The 19,795-nt window shown below is 51.9% G+C and overlaps 1 protein-coding gene across 7 annotated transcripts in view; it reads left to right on the forward strand.

The window, feature by feature from the left end:
- SMG6 (SMG6 nonsense mediated mRNA decay factor) overlaps nucleotides 1-19,795 on the forward strand; it is a 227,435-nt gene that overhangs the window by 196,845 nt on the left and 10,795 nt on the right. For 6 of the 7 annotated variants that reach the window (XM_045044028.1, XM_045044029.1, XM_045044030.1 and 3 more), the window contains 2 exons: nucleotides 7,956-8,132; nucleotides 11,924-12,070. In XM_045044028.1, coding sequence (XP_044899963.1) covers nucleotides 7,956-8,132; nucleotides 11,924-12,070 — 324 coding nt within the window. Of the gene's footprint in view, nucleotides 1-7,955; nucleotides 8,133-11,923; nucleotides 12,071-19,795 lie in introns of those variants that run through there. The other variant, XR_006589275.1, reaches the window with a different exon arrangement.

Genomic DNA, 19,795 nt, shown 5'->3' on the forward strand with positions numbered 1-19,795 from the left:
ACATAGTAGAGCCTTAGGAAAAATTTGTGGGCGGTGGGCTGGCACATTGAGTAAGACTTCTTAAGAAAAACTTTGTATCAAACATAAAGGAAGACGAGGGAATGAACTGATTGAATAACAGCAAAGCCTCAGAGGTGCAAAAGGGAGCCAACAGCATGTGGGGGGATATCAAACAGGGTTGCCTGGGGCCTTGAATTGAGGATTAGGGAATAATAGCAAGAAGGGAGAGTGGTGATACACAGTGGGGAGGGGACGGTGGGTGCCAGAGGGCTCAGACAAGTCAGGGAAAGCGTTAAGAGAGATCGGGATTTCATCTAGTAGTGAGGCTGAGCCCGAGGGAGTTAATTCTCCATCCTGACTTCCTGAGGACCCGTCACCTAAAAGGGATAAAGGAGTGCTGTGCCAGGTCTCCTGGGGCTGTTTCTTCCTCCTCCTTGAGGGAAGAGGAATGAGGATTCTGCCACCCTGCGTGCTGCAGGTCATAAGGCCAGGGTGACGGATTTCTCTCTTAGGACAGAGGCAGAGAGTCTTCCATATACCTGATCTGAATGTGACCCGCCACCCACTGGAGCCACCAGGGACTTTGTTTTCTACTGAATCCTCAGGGCCTGGAACAGTGCCTAATGCACACAGTAGGCATTTAGAAAATATTTGTTGAATTGACTGTTGACTAAGCGTGTCAAGTGCTGCAGATATCTCAGAGAGGGTATTCTCCCCCACACACGTAAAATAAAACTAGGAACAAATTTGGTGAAGGAACCTGAACACAAACCTAAAGGGTGGTCTCCTGATCCTGGCCATCTGGAAGCAAATAAGAATGTAGCTCAGCGTAACTGGAGCCCAAGATAAGTGCTCCTACCCCAGAACTAACTGGCAGTGTAGAAACAGACTGCATGCGGGTATTTGCAGACTGAGACAGACATGAGGACTTTCATCCCCAGGGGCTGAGCTTGTAGCCTCCCCTGCTGGTTCAGTAAGTGAGGGCCCCAGCGCCTGTGTTCCAGGTTTCAGACCAGCTGAAGCCAGCCAGACCTGAAAGGCTTGTGTTGGCAGTGCCAGTATCCGCCCCTGACTCCTGCCGATGTGGGTGGCTGCTCTCAGAGCACTCTGCAGGGGAAGCGGATTGGACTGCAGCCCAAGCTACTGCTGCCTATAGTTTGCTCTCTGCAACGGGCTCATGTTGAGAATGCACCTTGCTCGTACAGCCGGAGCTCAGAGCTCTAGAAAAGAATAGTTTCTTTCCACGAGGGAACCGTTCGAGAAGAGCAAGCTGTACTTGACACAGGAAAATCCAGACTCCTCTCTCTGGCTTTGTTCAGAATTCCAAGGAAATTCAGGTGGGTAGAAAATGCCACATTGGGGATTTTCTCATCATTTCTTTTGTATTGAGGAACCTGGAGCAAGGATCCAGCTGGGTCTCATTTAAGGAGGATAGTGCTAAAAAGACAAAGCCACCACACAACCCCAGTATGAAGTAGCTAGATGGACAAGGCAATCTTGATATTCAGTACAGGATTTTAGTTCTGTTGTGTGCATTAATGGCTTGTTTATCCTAAAGCCCAGGTCCTTGAGGCCTCTCTAGAGCCCCACAGAATGCGTGTCTATGGTTAGGCCTAAGAATCTCTGTGGAGATTAGGAGGAGGGACAGCTAGAGAGAGGCCAGGCCTTGCTTCCACCAAGTGGCCTACCCAGCAGCCTGGATCCAGCACCTTAGTTCTGAGTAAGATACTCCAGCAGCCTCAACAGCCAGGTGAACATTCCAGAGGAGTGCCAGCCCCATGTTTCCTTCTTCATTACCTCTGAGTCTGGCTTCCACGCATGTCTGAGCAGAGTGAGGCAGCAAGGAAGAAGGAAAAAGAACAGCCATTCATTAATTGAGCACTTGGCCCGGGCACCTTGCTGAATGTTTGATAATGCATTATCTCTTTTAAACCTCAGAACAACTTGAGCAAACAGAGGCTCAGAGATGCTGAGTAACTTGTCTGTAGACACACAGCTAGGAAGTCGTAGTTAAGACAAGTCTCTCAAGTCTCTCTGACTGTGAAGCCCAGGCTCTTGATCAACCCCGTTTATTGCCTCAACTTGCCTCTTTCCAGAATGGACCCATTGTTTCTACTGTGCTTACCTTCTCAGTGCCAGGGTATGCTCCACAATTCTGTTCCCTCGACTCTCCCTCCAGGGTGAACATAATCTGCCTCCCAGTAGCCAGGTATCTGCACCTTTTGGAATATACAGTAAGACTATTAGGGTAGCCTCTTCCCTGTCCCTGAAGTCTTCTACCTAACCATTTTCCAGTTCCCACCCATCCCTCTCTGGGAGACTTCAGGGCAGTGCAGGGGTGCAAGTGCACGCACGTGCACACACACACACACAGTAGAGGTGGGTGTGGCGAGTGGCGGCCATACCACCCTGAACAGGCATCTGCGTGTTGCCAGTTGATGGGTAGCGCCCCCCATTGCCTCCACTGTGAAAAAAACACAGCTGTTGGGACCAGACATGTGGAATGGGGTGACTGCTGTGGGCTGGTCGACGATGTTAACATCTCATTTTGTGATTCATTGACCTCTCAACTAACACAGACTAACTATATAGGACTAAGGAGTACTGGGTCTGGACATTGGGATCGAAAGTGACTGCAGGAGAGGCCTGCATTTAGCTGCGTTGCATAGAAATGGGGCCCCGCTGCAGCAGGGATAGGGAAATGGTGAAGTGCTGAGTGACTCCCTTGACAGTGTGCCCAGGGCTTTTCAGGTTATGTGTCTAGCACAGGGACCCGTGCCTCTTCTCCCTCTGCCCCCTTTGTCATTCAGCACCTGCACAGGTTCTTCCTTTCTTTCCCCTCTGACCCGCCACCATCTCTCATAGTCCAGTACCAATTCACTCTGATTCAGGTAGGCTGCGAATGTCTGTCTCCCCATCGTAAGCTACTCCCTGTGTCTTCAGAGTGAATGTGCATCCTTATGGCCAGCTCCCTCCTGCCTCTGGAGTCCGCTCCCTGCCTGGAAACCCCTCCCTCTAGGAATGTGAATGAACCACTTCCTCTGTCCTCCCAGCTCCAGAGGATTCCCTGTGTCTGAACTTTCATTGGCAGGCCTCTTTGTAGGCTGACCCACCCTTGGCCACTACAGAATTGTCCTTCCCACCCTGTAGTCTCCTGTGAGGGTGAGTCGTGAATAACCAGAGGTTCCCAGTTTGTGAAAACGCTTTAGTCTGACTTTAGCTTCTTGTAGCCAATCTGTAGGCTTGGCTTATTAAAGATGATAATTAACCCATTGCTAATTGACCTCAGAAGCCAGCCAAACAGCCTATATTCACCAGCCTTGGTGGTGGATTTGCAGGCTATTTTAAGCTTTCTTAATAATCTCCGCAAGACTTCACTTTCTGTCTGCATCTTATTTGCTCTAAGGACATTCTGTAAAATTAACAAGCTATAAAATTTGATTGAAGGTTTCAACAAATGTGAGAATAATTGGCTCCATTTAGAGAAACAAGAAAAACAACCTGTAAACTTCAGTTTGTAGAGGAAAACCCATGTGATTTTTTCTCTTTAACCAGAGGAGCAGTAGCAAGCAGGACTTTTTAAGACCAGAAAAAAATAGAGAACTGGCTGATAGTACAGGTTTAAATTCTGGTTCCCCCAAACCAAGAGTTCAGAAAAAAGAAACTACAAAATCAAACCAGCCCCTGTTGTGCTTGTGCCTTCCAAGAGGGCCGTTTGGAGATAACAGGGACCCCAATAAAGATGGAGTGAGTGCCTCATTCCCTAGAACGTGAATCCAGAGGCCTGGTTCTCAGAGCTCGCTTGGCTACACGGGCGCAGGGAAGGGAGGAGTGTTCTCCCTTCTCTGTGGCAGCTCTGAGGTGTTGAGTCTTGCAACTCAGAGGACATCAATCGGTCTGTGGTACCTGGTGCTCAGTTCCTTTTCTCTGTCTGTCGCCCTCCCCCACAGTCCATAAGACAGATCTCTTTTTCTGTTCCTTCCAGGGCATCTCTGCCCAGGCCGGGCTTGTCTCCTGCCAAGTGGCTGTAGAACACTCCATTCCTTGCTTATCAACCCCACCTACGGTACCCCAGACCAGTAGCTCGGTCTGCCTTCCCTCTTCTCTCTTGACCTAGAGGTTTCTTCCTGCTTTCCACAAGACCTAACTTTCCACATGGCTCCAAGCTCCACTTACCCCATGCATGCTCTCATTATACCTCTAAGGAACTGAGTCTGTGACAGGACAGACTCCTGTGTGGCCTTGCCACATCTTGCTTTCAGTCCTCCTTTCTGCTTGGTTCTTTGCGTGTGGACCTGATCCAGTGATAACCGGAGCCCTGAAGCTAGAGGTTTCAGTTCCCACTGGTGGGGCACGCTGCCTCAGATGGTTTTCAGGGGAACGGAAAGGGGCTTTCTCTGGGTGCCTTTCTTTTAGCTCTTCCCTGACCTAAAACCCCAGTTTTCTTTTCAAAGCTGACGAGAGTGATTTGTGTGAGACACTTTGTCCATCAGTGTTGGAGTTCCTGGTAATCTCCTACACAGTGAGTCTCCCTCCAGAAGGGCCAGAACTGCTACTGAGAAGGTGCTGGGTCCCAGGTTCCCTGGGGTAGTCCCTGGCCAGCAGCCCTTTTACTTACCTCTAGCCTGTTAACAGCCCATGACGGAGGCCTCCCCTGCCCAGCTCTGTCTCCTCTAGAGAATCTAGAGTTTGCCCAGAGCTGCAATGTACAGGCCGCTTACATTCTGTGTTTTTCATTGATATAGAACGGAAAAATGTACTCATGAACAGAGCTGTTGTGAGGATTATGTCATAGACTTCAGCTGGACTCCTTCCTCTCCAAGCAGGGAGCCCAGCTTTAACCCCTGTCCTACCAGGAAGTCCTTCTTGGCCAGCCAAAGAGCATCTTGGAGTTGGCTCTTTATGGGTGGTTCGAAGGGCTTCTTCCATCACGGTGTCCCTTATTAACCACATTTAAACTTTTTCCCCAACTCAAGTGCTGGAGTCTTTGTCTGGGAGAATATTCCCATAAGCCTCTTGTAAACTACAGGACCAAGAGAACTGTGGTCCTCATTCTGCTGGGCTCATTCCTCTGGCCTTAAAGTGGAATGCTTTACCAGATAGGCCAGAAGGCTGGAGACAGAAGTTTCTCTATGCCCCTGGGCAAGCCCTAGACTTTCTCTCTCAGTTCCCCCATCTACTATATAGCTAGAAGCCCATTTCTCACTCACTTTGGAAACCTAAGGAGACAGCACAACCTTGGCTGTCCTCCCTGCTAGTTGGATTGCAAAGGAGGGAGTTTGCAATTCCAAAAGGCTGGGTAGCTTGTCTCTCTGCAGACACCTAGAATTCTCTTTAGATCTTTTAGTGGCGTCTCAGAGATCCCAGTGGATCGAAACCCTTGAGAATCAGCCAGCAGTGCCCTCGCCCTAGGGAAGGAACTAACTGGCCATAGCAGACAAAATCCCCAAAGAAACCTTGTTCCTTCTAAACATTAGAGGGACAATCAAAAAAGGGGGTGGGGGGGGGACACGACACGCCTTTTTGCTTTTGTGTCCGTGTGAATGACAATCCCCACAGATCCCCTAAGGATGTGCTGCAGGCAGACTCAGGATGTCTGCATCCTTGGGGCCCCCCTGCTGTGCCCTGGAAATCCCCATCTCAGGAGTCCCACGTCCATAATGTGCCCTTTCTCCCTCTTGGCCACTAATCACACTTTCTTCCTGAGCCTTTGAGCATGCCACCAAGCCCATGCTGTAAACAGCAGGAACTCTTCTCACTGCCTATCAGCGGGCACACACAGCCATGGACATGCTCTGCTCTTCTGGGCACATTTCTGCTGCATATTCAGCAAGAGTCCTGGCATACTTCTTACTATCCAGGTGATGCCAAGGACCATGGCAAGCTTTTCCTCTGTCTTCCTCTCGCCCCTTAACCCCCACCTCCTCTCCATTCACTGGTAGCAGCCTCACACTGAAAAGGAAAGTCCTGGACCCATTACATAATTCTCCATAGTGCAAGCAGTAGCTGGGGCATAAGGTCAGAGGTCATAGTGGGGTCAGGTGGCTGACACACACTGTAACGACAAGGTGGTTAAAATTAGACCACAGAGAGGAAACTGGCAGTCTTGTGGAAATGCAGAAGTTTCCTCTGCAAGTGAGAGGCTGGGGATGCAGGGAGGCCACTGTGCGTGCTGCCTGCCAGGCCATTACTCACTGCAGCTCTGTTCTTTAATGCTTTTTAGCCCCTGCTTCTGTATTCCTAGCCTTTCTCATGACATGTTTGAACAAACACACGCAGTAGAACCTATGGCTACCTGCCCTGGCCCAAGTCCAGGACCTGGCACCCCAAGTTCAAGATGGCTGTCCTTTCCTAAGCTTTCTCTGGGTAGCTGAGCACCTGTTAAGTCAGCTTCTCAGGTGGAGGTGGTCGAGACTTAGCCTGAGATTCAGGCCTATAATGCTACCAGGGCCATTGGTGAGGGTGAGCAGGGGGCACTCATAGGCAGGGAGAATAGCAGGTTTGGCTGGGAGAGGCAGCAAAGGATAGAGTCACAGAGTTGGAGTCACAGCTGACTGGTGCGTGCTGCACTTGCCCTGGCCAGCCAGCTGGCACAGTAGCGCTCAGCTCCACAGTGTCCTAGAAGACTTGGAGCACACCTGCCTCATGTTCCCCTGTGCCTGTCGGTCCTTACTGCGAGCCTCCTGTGTGCCCCACTTGCCCTTAGCACCCCCTGGTAGAGAAGCACAAAAAGTGCAAGATGTATCCCTTTGCTACCAGTGGGGTTATTGTCCAGGTGAGGGGCATATGCACCTGTAAAACAAGGAGCAAACAAGCAAAGCCAGTCTCCAAGTTTGTACTTTACTATGTGATACAGACGTAGAGGTCCCTTTCGTGGTCTGGAATGGGAAAGCATGGTGGAGGGCACTCTCCAGGGGCTAAGGTTAGTGCTGATGAGGCAGTGATGGCCTTCACCAGTTTCCAGGCTCCAGATCAAGCACTTCCTTGGTACATGCCCTTCCAGTAAGGAGGAAAGGACCCCAGAGGCCAGAGATGAAGAGCAGGGCATACGAGGGTGCCAGCAATGCAGACGGGTGTACAGGTGAGGACACACCTGTGTGGTCTCACAGGAGAAGGACCCCAGACAGAGTGACTACGGAAACTTCCTCTGAGACACTTACAAATTTGACGATTGCTCAAGATATTGAATTTCATTTCAGCTAAATCAGCCCCAGTTTCTCTGACAGCACTGGCTTATGTGCTGATGTGGCCACATGGGAGCAGGATGGCGTGGACCCCTGGAGGAGCAGAGCTTTGGTGAAACACCCCCTACCTGCTTTGCCTGTCTCCCTTCTCCTGACAACAATTTCCTGCCTGGCCCCAGTCTCTTGAGCACGAGAAGCTCTTAGGTGGAGCAGGAACCTGTCAGGGGAAGCCTGAAGTGATCTAGCTGAAATGAAACAGCCAAGAAAGCCCTCATCATTCATTTTGCACTCAGGCTAGAAGGGCTCCTCTTGGGAACCGAGAGAGAGGGGAGCCGGGAGGAGAATGGAGTGGCCGTGAGGGTACCAGGAAGCTGTATTCTGTGAAAGCCAGTGTTCTGTGCTCCCTCCTTCCTTCTATCAATTAAATGCTAAACTTAGAAGAATCTAGCGTATTCTTTTTTTATATCAGGACCTCAGTAGAAGAAAGGCAAAGCCCAGAGGGCCTTGATCGTGGGGTTGTCTGCTCCCCCAGAGATGACCTAAGAGAGGTAGTGGTGCTCTCTTCCTCCAGAGGACCTTGACCTCAACCCCCTTGCCCTGGCCCTCCTTCACAGTCTCACACATGCTCAAACTCCCGCTCGTTCACCCCACAGCCTTGTCGGGTAACTTTGACACACTTGTCACGTGCCCCTCTGCCAGCAAACAGTGCCTGTCATCTTCATCTTCCCTTTCAGAAAATGCTGTTTTGCTTCTCTCCCTCTCGCCCTGTAGGTTATTGCAGCCGACTGCAAAAGGGTCACAGTGCTGAAGTATTTTCTGGAAGCCCTTTGTGGACAAGAAGAGCCTCTGCTGGCATTCAAGGGTGGAAAATATGTGTCAGTGGCACCCGTCCCAGACACCATGGGAAAGGAAATGGGAAGCCAAGAGGGAAAACAACTGGAAGATGAGGTACTATGCGGGGAGAGCCCGCTGTGGCAGAGGGAAGGCTCCCCTCCCCGCCCCCAACCCTGCTCTGCCCATGGCTGCTGCTCTTACCCTGGTTATTTATAACTGCTCACAGCAGTATGGATGTGGACGTGACCAGCCAACTTCTCAAGAGTGCACTCTGCTGGTGCCCCTTCCTGCCAGTCCCACCCCAGTGTCTCCATCTCACTCTGCTACGAGTTCCAGATGCTTCTTTTTAATGTTGCATTGGAGGAGAAGGGAGGGAAAGAAAGAGTTTAATAATGTGCAGCTCGGGAGGCTTAGGAAAGGGAGTTGGGGGTGGGGGGTGTTAGGGTTCAGGCTGAGGATCAAGTTTATAGATGTGTGGAGCTCAGCGCAGCACAGGCCTGAACTCCAGCCTCCAGCACACGTACAGGAAGAGCTGACATTGCTGGCCCCGTGTGGAAAATCACCCCCTCCCCCGGCCTACTCTCCCTCCCTCGCTCACTCGCTCCCTCCCTCCCTCCTGCACATCCTGATGTGATTAAGGAATTCTCCTCTTGTTTGTTTGCCCTTGGTTGTTCCTGTAGCCCTTGCTTCACTCCAGACCATGTGTATATGTGTGTGTGTATGCGCGTGCGCACGAGACCGTGTACACACCCCTGCTAAGCCCCACCACCGGTTGCCCTCCTGTCCACGTATGTGTCTTCTTGAGGGGGATTGTTGTCACAGGTCTGTGTGTGCTGGGTTTGTGTGTTAGTTGAAACAGAACTCTGCCGCCGGCTGCCCTGCTGGCTGTGGGTTCTGAGTAAATGTGAGTGTGTGGTGATGCCGGCACATGCATGCGTTTCCTATCACTGCCAGCTGCCCTGCTGTCTGTCTGGGTGTGGGTAGCTCTGTCTGGGTGTGTACACACACACACAGCTCACTTATGCCTGAAGGTTGACTCTCCTTTTTTCCTCTGCAGCGTTAAAGACAGAGGAGACTTAGGTGGGAAGGAACGTGGGACTTCAAGAAGGGACGGAAGTGATTGTAGCCAGAGGCCAGGTCACCCGTAGGCCAACACAGTCATTTGGCCCACAGCAGTCTCAAGCGCCTGGTGGAGCAGGGTGGGGTGCAGGGATGAAATCAGCAACAGGCCAGGGAAGCCAGATGTCAGCTGGAAGCTGTCGTTTGTGATCTGAAGCAGTGATAGAGTGGCCACCTTTGGTTCAGAGTCTTCAGAGCAGCAGAGTCTTGGACTGGCTTCATTAGAATAGCTGGAGAACCCCACCCCACCCCTGATGACACAGGGCTCAGCTTCCAGGACAGAGGTGGTTCCAGGGATAAAGCTGAGCCCATGATTCCAGACTCCAGATGAAACCTGGGCAGGGAATAACGGGAAAGAATGAGCTGTCAGTATGGGAGGAGGCGGTGGGTTGCTAAAGCCATCGGGGTGTCCAGGCTTGAGGTGGGACGGAGCATGCCACCCAAGCCCTGGGTGCTGTGCAGGGAAGCATGGGTGGGGCAGCGCCTCAGCCAGCTGTCTCACCCACACTTCAAGGCTGAGGCAGACAGTGGAAAGTAAGCAAGGCCAGCATCCAGGACTGCTGTGAGAGATGTCCTCTGGCCGGTGGAGCCCACAGTACCAAATCCGGTACCAAATCTCACCTCAAGTGAGGCCTGGAGAGAAGGGCACAATGTAAATGCCAAGGGGGGCCTCCTCCACTCTTAGGAGGATCAGACCAGCTCTCCAGGCCCAGAGTTTGGCTGTGCCACTCTCTCTCTCCTTCTAAGGCTTATTGACCAAACAAAGGTTGTGACCCACACCATGCTGCCCACTTCTTCCTTTTCCCACGAGCCTCCTGGGTTCCTTTATGTTAGTGGCCCCTGGGAAACCCTGCTTACCCTGGTCTTTGTAATTTCATAACCCCACACTTCCTCGTTTGCTGTGAGAGCTGAGTGAACCTCAGACAAGCCTCACTGACCCCCTTTTGACCTCAGTCAAGCTTACTCCAAGCCCCGTGATAACCCTGTAGATCTCCGATCAGAGCAGGCAGAGGCAGTGTTCCCCCAACAGGTTAGTTAGCCATCCTGTCCCACTGACTCTGGTCCAGGTTAACCTCACGAACAAGGAAGCAAATGTGTAGACCGAGTCTTCCTCCTCATGGCCTGGGCCTCCCAGAAATGAATAGTCTGTGGGTCGTCAGATGCATGGTGACTGTGGACAGCGTCCCAGACCCCTGAGACTTCTTGGATAGTGACAGTTCTAACCCCATCCTGAGACCCCCGTCTCTCCCTAAACTGAAAGATTGGATCACTGAAGCTGGTTGGGGGAGGAAGAAGGAGACGGTGATTCTTTGTTTCCTCAGGCATCATTCTTCATGAGCAGAAGAGAGTCCCATTCCTGAGAGATGCTACCAAAACACCTGTCTTCCTGCCCCTAGATTTTGCTCCCAAGACAAAAGCATCACCTATGCACCCACACACTATACCAACCACTTTCAGCCCAAAGAATCTTTCAGAATATCATCTTGAGATGGACAGTTAGAGGAGAGAGCAAGACTCTAATGAACAGGTCCCGGGTGGGCTTAGTGGAAGCCTGAGCCATTCAGGGCTGGTCTGGCCTTACTGTCTAGATTCAAGACCCCAGCCTTGTTGGTAAGAGCACATACTTTGGAGTCTGTCCCACTGGAATTTGAATCCCTGATCTGCCACTTAACTACCTTTGACCTTGAGCAAACTGTTTAACTCTCTAAACCTCAGTGTACTCATTTATAAAGAAGGGATGATAGTGACACCTATTTCACAGACCATCGTGAGTATTAAATGAGTTGATACGTGAAAAACACTTAGCCTAGTTATCTGACCAACAATAAGCATTCAGTAAATGGTAGCTGTTATTGTCATAATCATTGTCATTATTATCATCATCTAGTTAGAAACACAGGAATCTTCTCCTACTAAATCACTCCCTGTTACCCATGCTAATGCTGTCCCTCAGAGGACACTGTCTTGGGCAGCTGCATGTTCTCTGCTGACCAAGGTCAGAAGTGAGAGAGTGAGGAATGGAGCCTGGGACCACCCGGGGAGTGGGGGCTTCTGAGAGCTGAGGCTGCAGGCGGGGAGGGGCCATCCCTGGGGAAGGCTCCACCAGCCTGGCAGGAGGCTCCTGAAGCTAGCCAGCCATCTCCTAGCCTGCCCAGACCCGAGAGGGCAGCCGAGCAAGGTCATGTCATGTGAATTCCTGTAATGGGGCTCAGCAGCCCCCACACCGCCAGGCTGTGGTCTTAAAAAGAAACCAGGGCAAGGTCTGCTGAGCTACAGCATCTGCTCCCTGAAGCTATCTCGGGGGCAGGGGAGCTTCCACGCCTAACTCACAGCTCTTGGCCAGAATTGATTCCTATCAGATCATTAGCAGGAATTAGGTCTAAATTGAGTGGTTCAGCTTTCTCTGTTATTTTCCCCTTTGGTGATTTCAAAAGGAAAATATGTTCTAAGCAAGACTTGGTGAGTGTGTGCAAAGGAGAATGGAGAGCTGTGTGTATAAGCATGGAAGTATATGTGTGTGTGAGTCACTTCTCCTGTGGACATATGACTCTCCAAGAGGAAAGAGCCTGGAGTGCAAAAGGGAGCAGTTGCTGTAGGGCAAGGTGGCAGCTTCTGTCGACTCCCTCTCTGCCTGAGTTGAAGGAAGCACACACCTTGGGGTCCTTTGTAAGGAAAGGCCATTCTTTCCATGGAGTTGGGAGTGCTAGGAGGACAGAAGGGTGGGGCTGGGAAGGGCCATGGGCTCACAGTCTCCTCTCTCCCCTGGTCTGCTCCACCGCCCAAAGGAGGAGGACGTGGTGATTGAAGACTTTGAGGAAGATTCAGAGGCCGAAGGCAGCGGGGGTGAGGATGACATCAGGGAACTTCGGGCCAAGAAGCTGGCTTTGGCCAGGAAGATAGCCGAGCAGCAGCGTCGCCAAGAAAAGATCCAGGTGGGGCCTGCCTGGGGAGGGTGGTTCCCATCAGGGTGGTGGCTGTGTAGGGCATAGGGTGGGGGGGTGGGGGGGAGTGTGAGTCACAAGTAGAGATAAGAAGGACCCTCTCAGGAAGAGACGGTCTTGCAGTGTCCTTACTGGTCCCACCCATTTTCTTTCTCCATCACCAAATTCTGGTAACATTTTTGGTGCCTGGAGTCTCCCTTCTCGTGGACTCCAAGGCAGAAGCAGGTTCTTCTCAGAGAATCTGCTGAAAGCTTCTTCTCCAGTGATGATCTGTGAATACACACCTACACATACACAGTCTTCCACACAATTTCAGGGTTTCAGAGTCCCCTTAAACCTTATCCAGGCACTCCTGGAGAGGTCATAAGTGCTCTGTTGAGAACACCACTTCTCAGGGAAGAGAATGTCATAGCCACAGTCTGCTTATCTGGATTCCCAGTGTAATGGCTGAGCCCCTCTGGACAGGACACACTAAACCCTCCTGGAGAGAAACTACTTCATCTCCACACACGGTTCCTCCACCATCAGCTCTGCTGTGGACCCATACCTGCACTTGCAGCAAGTTTTTCCCTATGGCTCTCCCAAGTCTGTCCTTTTACACTGTATAAACTCACTTCCTCTTATCTGGGGCTCAGGGCAGACAGAGAAGAGCCAGTCGTGTTCCTCCCTTTAAAGACTGTAAAGCCCGTAAGCATGGGGAAGCATCGGGCCTCTTTAGGAATGTCTTGTTTCCAGTCCTCGCTTCAGCCGCCCCTTGCCTTTGGCACAGGGCTTAATGTTCTGTGGTCAGGCAGACCTGATCACATTCTGGGCTCCACCACTTACTGGTTTTGTGACTTCGGGGACATTAACTTCTCAGAGCCCGTTTCCCCATCTGTAAGATGTAAGTGGTAGTAGCGCCTGCCTCCTAGAATTGCCGTGAGGCCTACAGGAACCAGTGCGTGTAAAGCGCATAACACAATGAATGGCACACGGTGTGTGCACCGTAAGTGGTCACTGTGGCCTGATACTTGTCTAAACACCGACCAGAACTCTGCCCCGGGAAGGGGAATGAATACCGTTTGGGATCCGTTGCTCTTGACGTATTCGTGTCCCTTGGCTGCTTGGAATCAAGTGTGTGGTACCTCCTACCAGGTCACTGTCACGGCGTGGCTGCCTCCTGAGCCCTTCTGGGGTCTGTGTGTGACCCTCTGTTGTGGCCTGCAAGGCAGCTTCATCCTCAGGCTGTATTTCTTCCTGTCCTGTGGTTATTTTCTTCCTCACCGTCAGTCTTCCCAAAGGTTCTGTCTGTACTTGCCGCCTCCATGTCCTGACCCTCAACCCAGCAGTTATGGAAACCGTGGTGTCAGAAGTCACCAAGTACCTGTCTTCATCGAGTCTCGATCCCCGTCATACTTGACGTCCCTGTAGCTTTAGGCCCTGAAGCCCCCTTCCTGCAGCCGCAGTCGAGCACAAGCAAGCCCTCTGTTGGCCACACCTCCCTCCTAGGCTTCCTCACCACCATTCTCTTCTTGGCCTCCTCCTTCCTGTCACTTCTTAGTCTCAGTGTGCAGAGTTGGCGCTCAGCAGATATTTGTTCGGTGACTTAATAGACAGTAGCAACTAGACAATCCTCTTAAATTCCTCACTGGCTTTTAACCCCTTCTGCTCATTTATTCCCTTCTCTCCTGTCTGTTCCCATTGCCACAGCTGCTGCTCTAGGCCATGTACTGACTTGGATTAGAGCAGTCAGAGCCCACGCATTGCACAACTCCAGGGGGTGCTGTTTACTCGGTAGTCTGCGAACGTGCCGTCCGCACACCAGGATCTTCGCTGCCTCCAGGGCACCTCACGTGTGGTCATCCTTCTCTTCCCAAAAGAACTGCTCCCCTGCTCAGAAATCATCTGTGCCTCTGCTTCACTAGTAAAATCTAATTCCTTCCTATGGCATTTAAGGTCTTCTTGTCTGTTCCCAGTGTTTTCTCAGCCTCTTCTCCTCTCGCCCGTGAGCCTTACGAGCTGTGTGGCATTGGGCAAATTATTTAACTTCTCTAAAACTGTTTCCTCATCTATGAAACGAAAGCGGTAACAGCACCTACCTCAGAATGACAGTGCGTGTAAAGTGCCTGTCCAGACACTAGTGCCCTTCTGCCCGGACCACAACACTAACCGTCCTCTCCTCTCACTGTGCCCTGACGTGCTCTACCCTGTCCCACGCTCGGGTCTCAGTCCATGCTGTTCCCTCAGACCAGAATACCCTTTTCCTGCTCCACATTTACTATTACCTGTTGAAACTCTAGTCTTCCTTCAGTCCTCAGATGAAACTTCATCTCCCCAGTGAAGCCTTCCCTGATACCCCTCAGGAGGAATTCATCCCTCTCTGCTCAGTGTTCCTGTGGCACTGATTTATGCTTCATTTCTGACACTTGTATCATGTCTCGTATTACAGTTATTTCTGGACTTGTTCCCCACCCACCCCACCCCACCCCCACTGTTGTACTGTGAACTCCTTAGAAGCAAGTACCATGTCTCCATCTCAGTGTGTAATAAGTGGTAGTGGAGCATCTGCTAGGCTAGGGGTCGGGGGACACAGGACCGAACCAAAGAAGTCCCGCCCCAGAAGGTGCAGGGTGTACAGTGAATGGAGGAGCCAGTGATTTGAGGCGTCAGCGTGCACTGTGGCCAAAGGGAAGTACAGGATGCTGTGGGAGCACATGCCATGGGGACATGGCCTCGTCAAGAGCGCCTTGCTCAGCTTGGCCTCTCCAGCAACAGGCAGTACATTGCAAACCGGAGGTCTTGTATGAATCTTGCTTGATGTCTGGTGCCTGGGGCTGCCCCTGCTCGGGAGCTTTGTTCCCCCATCACCTCCTTCAGAGCTCGGGCCTGGGCACCACAGGCCTGCTATGGGCCAGCTGGGGTTTGGGTTGCTGTGGCCCCTTTAAGAACAGGCCCCACATGCGCCACTGCTGGCGGCCCTGCCTCCTGTCAGCCTTCTTCCTCCAGCCTCACAGCCACAGGAGGATTTCTCAGCAGAGGAAAAATTCCCCCCTTCCTTCCCCCCCCTTTTAATGCCCGGGGCCCTTCACTTCCATAATTCTTCATTTTCCAGCCTTGAACGTAAGCCAGACACATCTGTCTGGCCATATGCGTGAACCCTGGAGTCTGTGCCGAGGTGGCTGTAAAACAGGGCCGGTGAAGGCCCTTCTGGGAGAGCACACACATGTGTGTGCCCTCGGGCCATTGGCTCCCTGCCCAGAACCACGGGGCTGCAGCACTCCAAACCCATGTTAACCTTTTCTTATTTTTCCTCTTTTTGTTTAATTTAAGGGGGGAAAATCCCAAGGAAAAGGTATAAATTGTCCTGGGAGTGGGGGAGAGGCTCCTAGCTGGAGAGGCCATTATTGTTGGCAGGTACCTGGGTCACACTAATACAATAAGGAAGAGAGGAGCATCGGGTGAATTAAGATTGGAGAGATGGGCTGTAAATTACACTGCTCTGAACTCCATCAGTCTCCAGGGGTGTTAACCGAGAGGTGTAAGGCAAGTCCCCAGCTCCCGGCGCCTTTTACAGATGCAGCAAAACAGGAACCACACATGTTTGGGGAAGGGGATATGAAGATGGAGTTGAAAAAATCCTCCTGGCCCCCATGATGGCTATAAAGTCCAACTGAGATCTGGGGCTGTAGCCACACCCCCACTTCCCTTCTCCCACCTAGACCCCTGGGCCCAAGCTCATCTGTGGGATGGGGGAGGTGAGGCCTAGCCTCCCTCCGCAGCCTGTCCCTCCCCGCTTCCGGCCTTGCACAGAGGCTGGTGAGTGGGGCCGGCTGGAGGTCAGAAAAGGGGTGTGGGCAGCTCTCCGGGCCTGTGCAGCTGGAGCCACGGCACCCAGGCAAGTCCCTGAATACTGAGGGGCCAAGACCGCCCACCTGGGACTTTGAGGCCACGCTCTCTGGCTCACCCCAGGCTTTGCCTGTTGCCTGAGACACCTCTTCACATTAGGTCGGTTCTGCCCACCTGGATGCTTTCTGACCGAGTCCTTTTCATTCCCGTTGCCATTCTTGGGAGGTGTCTGGAGACCAGAGTGCCAGGTACACGGTTTGTCTGGGCAGTTGGTCTGAGGTGTTTCAGTCCTAATCAGGCCCCTAGGGCTAAGCAGTCACTGAAAATCCGCCTCTAGGCATGAGGCGTGGCCTCTTGGCACCTCATCCTGGCCCTGTGAATCCCCCCCCCCCCTCCTCTCTGCTTCCACGAGGCTTTGCTGTGATTTGTGCTGCTGTCGGGCGGGGTCGGGTTTCCTGAGCAGTTGCAAACATCCCACCTGAAACATAACAGGCTCTTCCTCTGGCCACAGCTATTGTTTCCCTCGGCATTATGGCCACAGTCTTGCTCTGTAGCCAGCAATGACATGTGTTCTGAAAATAGCTTGGCTCCCCTGTCCCCTTCCCGCCCACCCACCCTCCTGAAGATGCAGTCACTCCTTTGTGGTGGCCCCAGGAGTTTCACTCTAAATATAGCTGCGGCCCATTCACACTGCCACCCAGCTGGGGGAGGGTGGTGCTGTGGAACAATGGGGCACACACAGAGCCCCCCACACCTGTATGGAAGCTAGCGGAAGGCAGACACTCAGCCCTGGCTCCTAGCTGTCGGAGGCAGGGTGGGAGCCACTGCACTACCAGGCCAGGGGCACGTTCACGCCAAGGCAGGAAAGCACATCAGCCTGCAGAGCCGGGCAGCCGCCCGCCCTACTCAAGCCATTCCAGAGCCCGCTCCAGCTTCTCCACAAGCCGTGGCGCTGGGTCTCCAGTTTGCTGCAGCCACTCTCACCTCCCTGGCTCCTGCAGCGTCCACAAGGTCCCGACCTCCTACAGAATGAACCCATGGGCTGTTGGCTGGAGCAGCACCCTTAGGCTAGTACTGCTTGGAACAAGCCCAGAGGTGTCATGCTCACCCTGCCACTCCCTCTCCGTCAGGAAAAGGCACACCTCCTGGGCATTCTCAGAACGGGAATTATCGGATAAAATTCAAGTCGGATTAGCCATAAGATGCCCTCCAGCTCTGAGATTCTGTGATTGAGCTCGTGGAGCGAGGTATTGTTGAAGAAACTATAGGAAAAGAAGACCATTCTCTTTGAGCTCTTTACAGTCTAGTTTGAAAATAAAATCAGTCCTCATAAAACTATAAGAAGCAGCAAGCAACTCATCCTGATCATAACTTTTTTGGGTGGTTTTTGGTTTTTGGTTTTTGTTTTGGTTTTTTTGTTTGGTTTTTGTTTGGTTTTTGTTTTTTCTGATTGTAACTTTTGAAAAGAAAGCAGGCACACGTTAAGTTCTGTGGCACTGACTGAACATCCAGAGAAGGGATCCTAAACGGAGACTTCCCCATGAGCACCCACCCTACATGACGATGTTTATCATGCCAGGGGTTTACCAGCCCCTGGTGCTGCCTGCTCTCTTTTGATAGCAAATGCAGTATCTGCTCCCTTTGGTTTCTGTGGCTCGAGAAGGAACTGCCTGCCTGCACTGTCAGTGGTTATCTCACCAACTATTCCTATTTTTTATTTCATTTCCATTTTTCCATTTTTTATTTTTAAAAAAGCTTTCTATGTCATTAAAGAAAAAAAAAGACAATAAGAGTACCATGAGTCTTATCATCTTATCACAGAAGTTAACAACCCTGTCTCTCTCCCCTCCCCATCTCCAGCTCTGCTCCCGAGTGGTTTCCCCAGATAGTTACCCTCCTGGATAATCTAAGAGGTGAAAAATGGAGCTGGTCAGGAGGAAGGGAAACTGACACTTGTGAGGTTATTAATTCATGTATCAGGCATTTTCCTAGATACTTTCACATACAAAATGAGCACCGAAATTTGCTGTGGCACAGAACTTCTTGTTTCTGGTGAAGACATTGCTCTGGCCAGAGAGGCCCAGGGATAAATGATTCCATCACCCAGTAGAGGGACGGGAACAGCCACACTCCCTGTGGAGTCCTAAGCGGAAGGAAGACTTAAGAGGGCCTTCTCTCAGTGTGGCTCTGCTTCGTGACTTGGGTTCTTCAAGTTCCACAGCTCCTGTGTGAGCTAATTGCAATACCTTTTATTTGTAATTCTCAGTGCCCCAATTTTCAGTGGGTCAGCATCCCCAAAACATCCCCACAGTCTAGAAGGAACTTAACCTATAAAGAGCCCTTCTCCCAAGCCTGTTAGCTTCCTCATCAGATGTTACTGTGGATTATCTCTTTCCCAGTTCCCCATTGCCTTGCTCAAGGATGCTCTCATACCTCAGAGAAAGTTGGCTACTTAGCACCTTCCAGAAACAGAATTGAGTTCTTTTTTTCCTTCCACACTTGATGACAACTCGGTTCCTACTACCACTGGTGTGATTCAAAGTGTCCGTGCTTTCCTTGGGTTCCCAGTTCATTATCCAAGGACCATCGTGGCCCAACCTTAGCTGCAACGAGAAGGGTTCCTGTGGACCTCTCCTTCCGGGTCAGCACACTTGACTCCAGGCCAGGGCCAGTCTGTCTGAATCACAGCATTCCAGTTGAGCCCCCCTCACCCCCACCAGAGGCTTCTGCAGCTTTTTACTCATACAAACAAAAATAAATCTCACTACCGGCCTCTGAACTCCACAGCAGCTTGCTTCCCCCGTCTCCCCAAGCGTCCCATGGCTGTGAGTGGGGACTTGGCACTCTCCCCACCGACATCACTTTTTCACTCCCTGCGCATCCTGTGTCCTTCTCTCACCGTGCGACCCAGAGATCGGAATGGGACGTGACGGCCGGCACAGGCGCCGTGCACAGCTGCCAGGAATCTGACGGGTAAAATCTGGAAAAGTTAGGAGGGCAAATGCTAAACACACACACACACACACACACACACACACACACACACACACAGCACCACTCAGAGAGGGCCGGAAACACAGACACCCGCAGAAGAGGGCCTGCAGACTCCCAGTCCCTCTTCCATCTGCCATTCTTTTGAAAGGTACTGGGCCAGTCTCATGACCCAGGTATGACACCCCCCAGAGGCCCACAGGTACCCCAGGAGAAGGGGGAGCAGCTTCATTTAACCTCCTGAGACTCCGTGAGGGCATGTGGGGAACAGGAAGCAGTTGTGTGGTGACTCACTAGGCAGAGCCAGGTTAAGGGAAGTTGTCTGCGGGCGTCCCTGGGACCGGATGATGGCAGCACAGCTCCAACCACCCTCATACAGCTTGACCCCACCCCACCCCTGGGGAACCAACAAGGTTGCCACCTCCCTGAGAGCCCGCATGGCCTTTGTTCACCTTTCTGGCCCTGAGCCAGAGGTCTGAGAACTCAGACACTTAGAGCTTCCCTGTACCCTGCTCCTAGGTGTTTCTTCCGTCCTGTCATCAGAACACACAAGCAGGCTGTTAGCCCTCGGCCTCCCTTGGTCACCCGGCTTAAAAAGGCCAGCTTTCTAAAGGTGGGATGGTTCAGGGTCTCAGGAGCTCATTATTGTTCACTCAGGGTGAGGAATGGCAGCCAGGTCCTCTTCTTTAGAGTCAGAGCAGAGCTGGCCTATCATTTCTGCAGGCAGGAAAACTAAGATGTGAAGAGTCTCGGTGGGGCGGTGGCAGAGATCTAGTGCTCAGGTCCCTGAGCCCCTGTCCTCTTCCCAGCCAGGTCTCTGTTCTGTTCCTTCTCCCCCAGAAACACAGAGATTTGGGGGCTTGTGATACCAGGGAGAATGTTCCTGGCAGTGGAAAAGCT

The sequence above is a fragment of the Felis catus genome, chromosome E1, assembly GCF_018350175.1.
Source record: "Felis catus isolate Fca126 chromosome E1, F.catus_Fca126_mat1.0, whole genome shotgun sequence".
Taxonomy (NCBI): Eukaryota; Metazoa; Chordata; class Mammalia; order Carnivora; family Felidae; genus Felis; species Felis catus.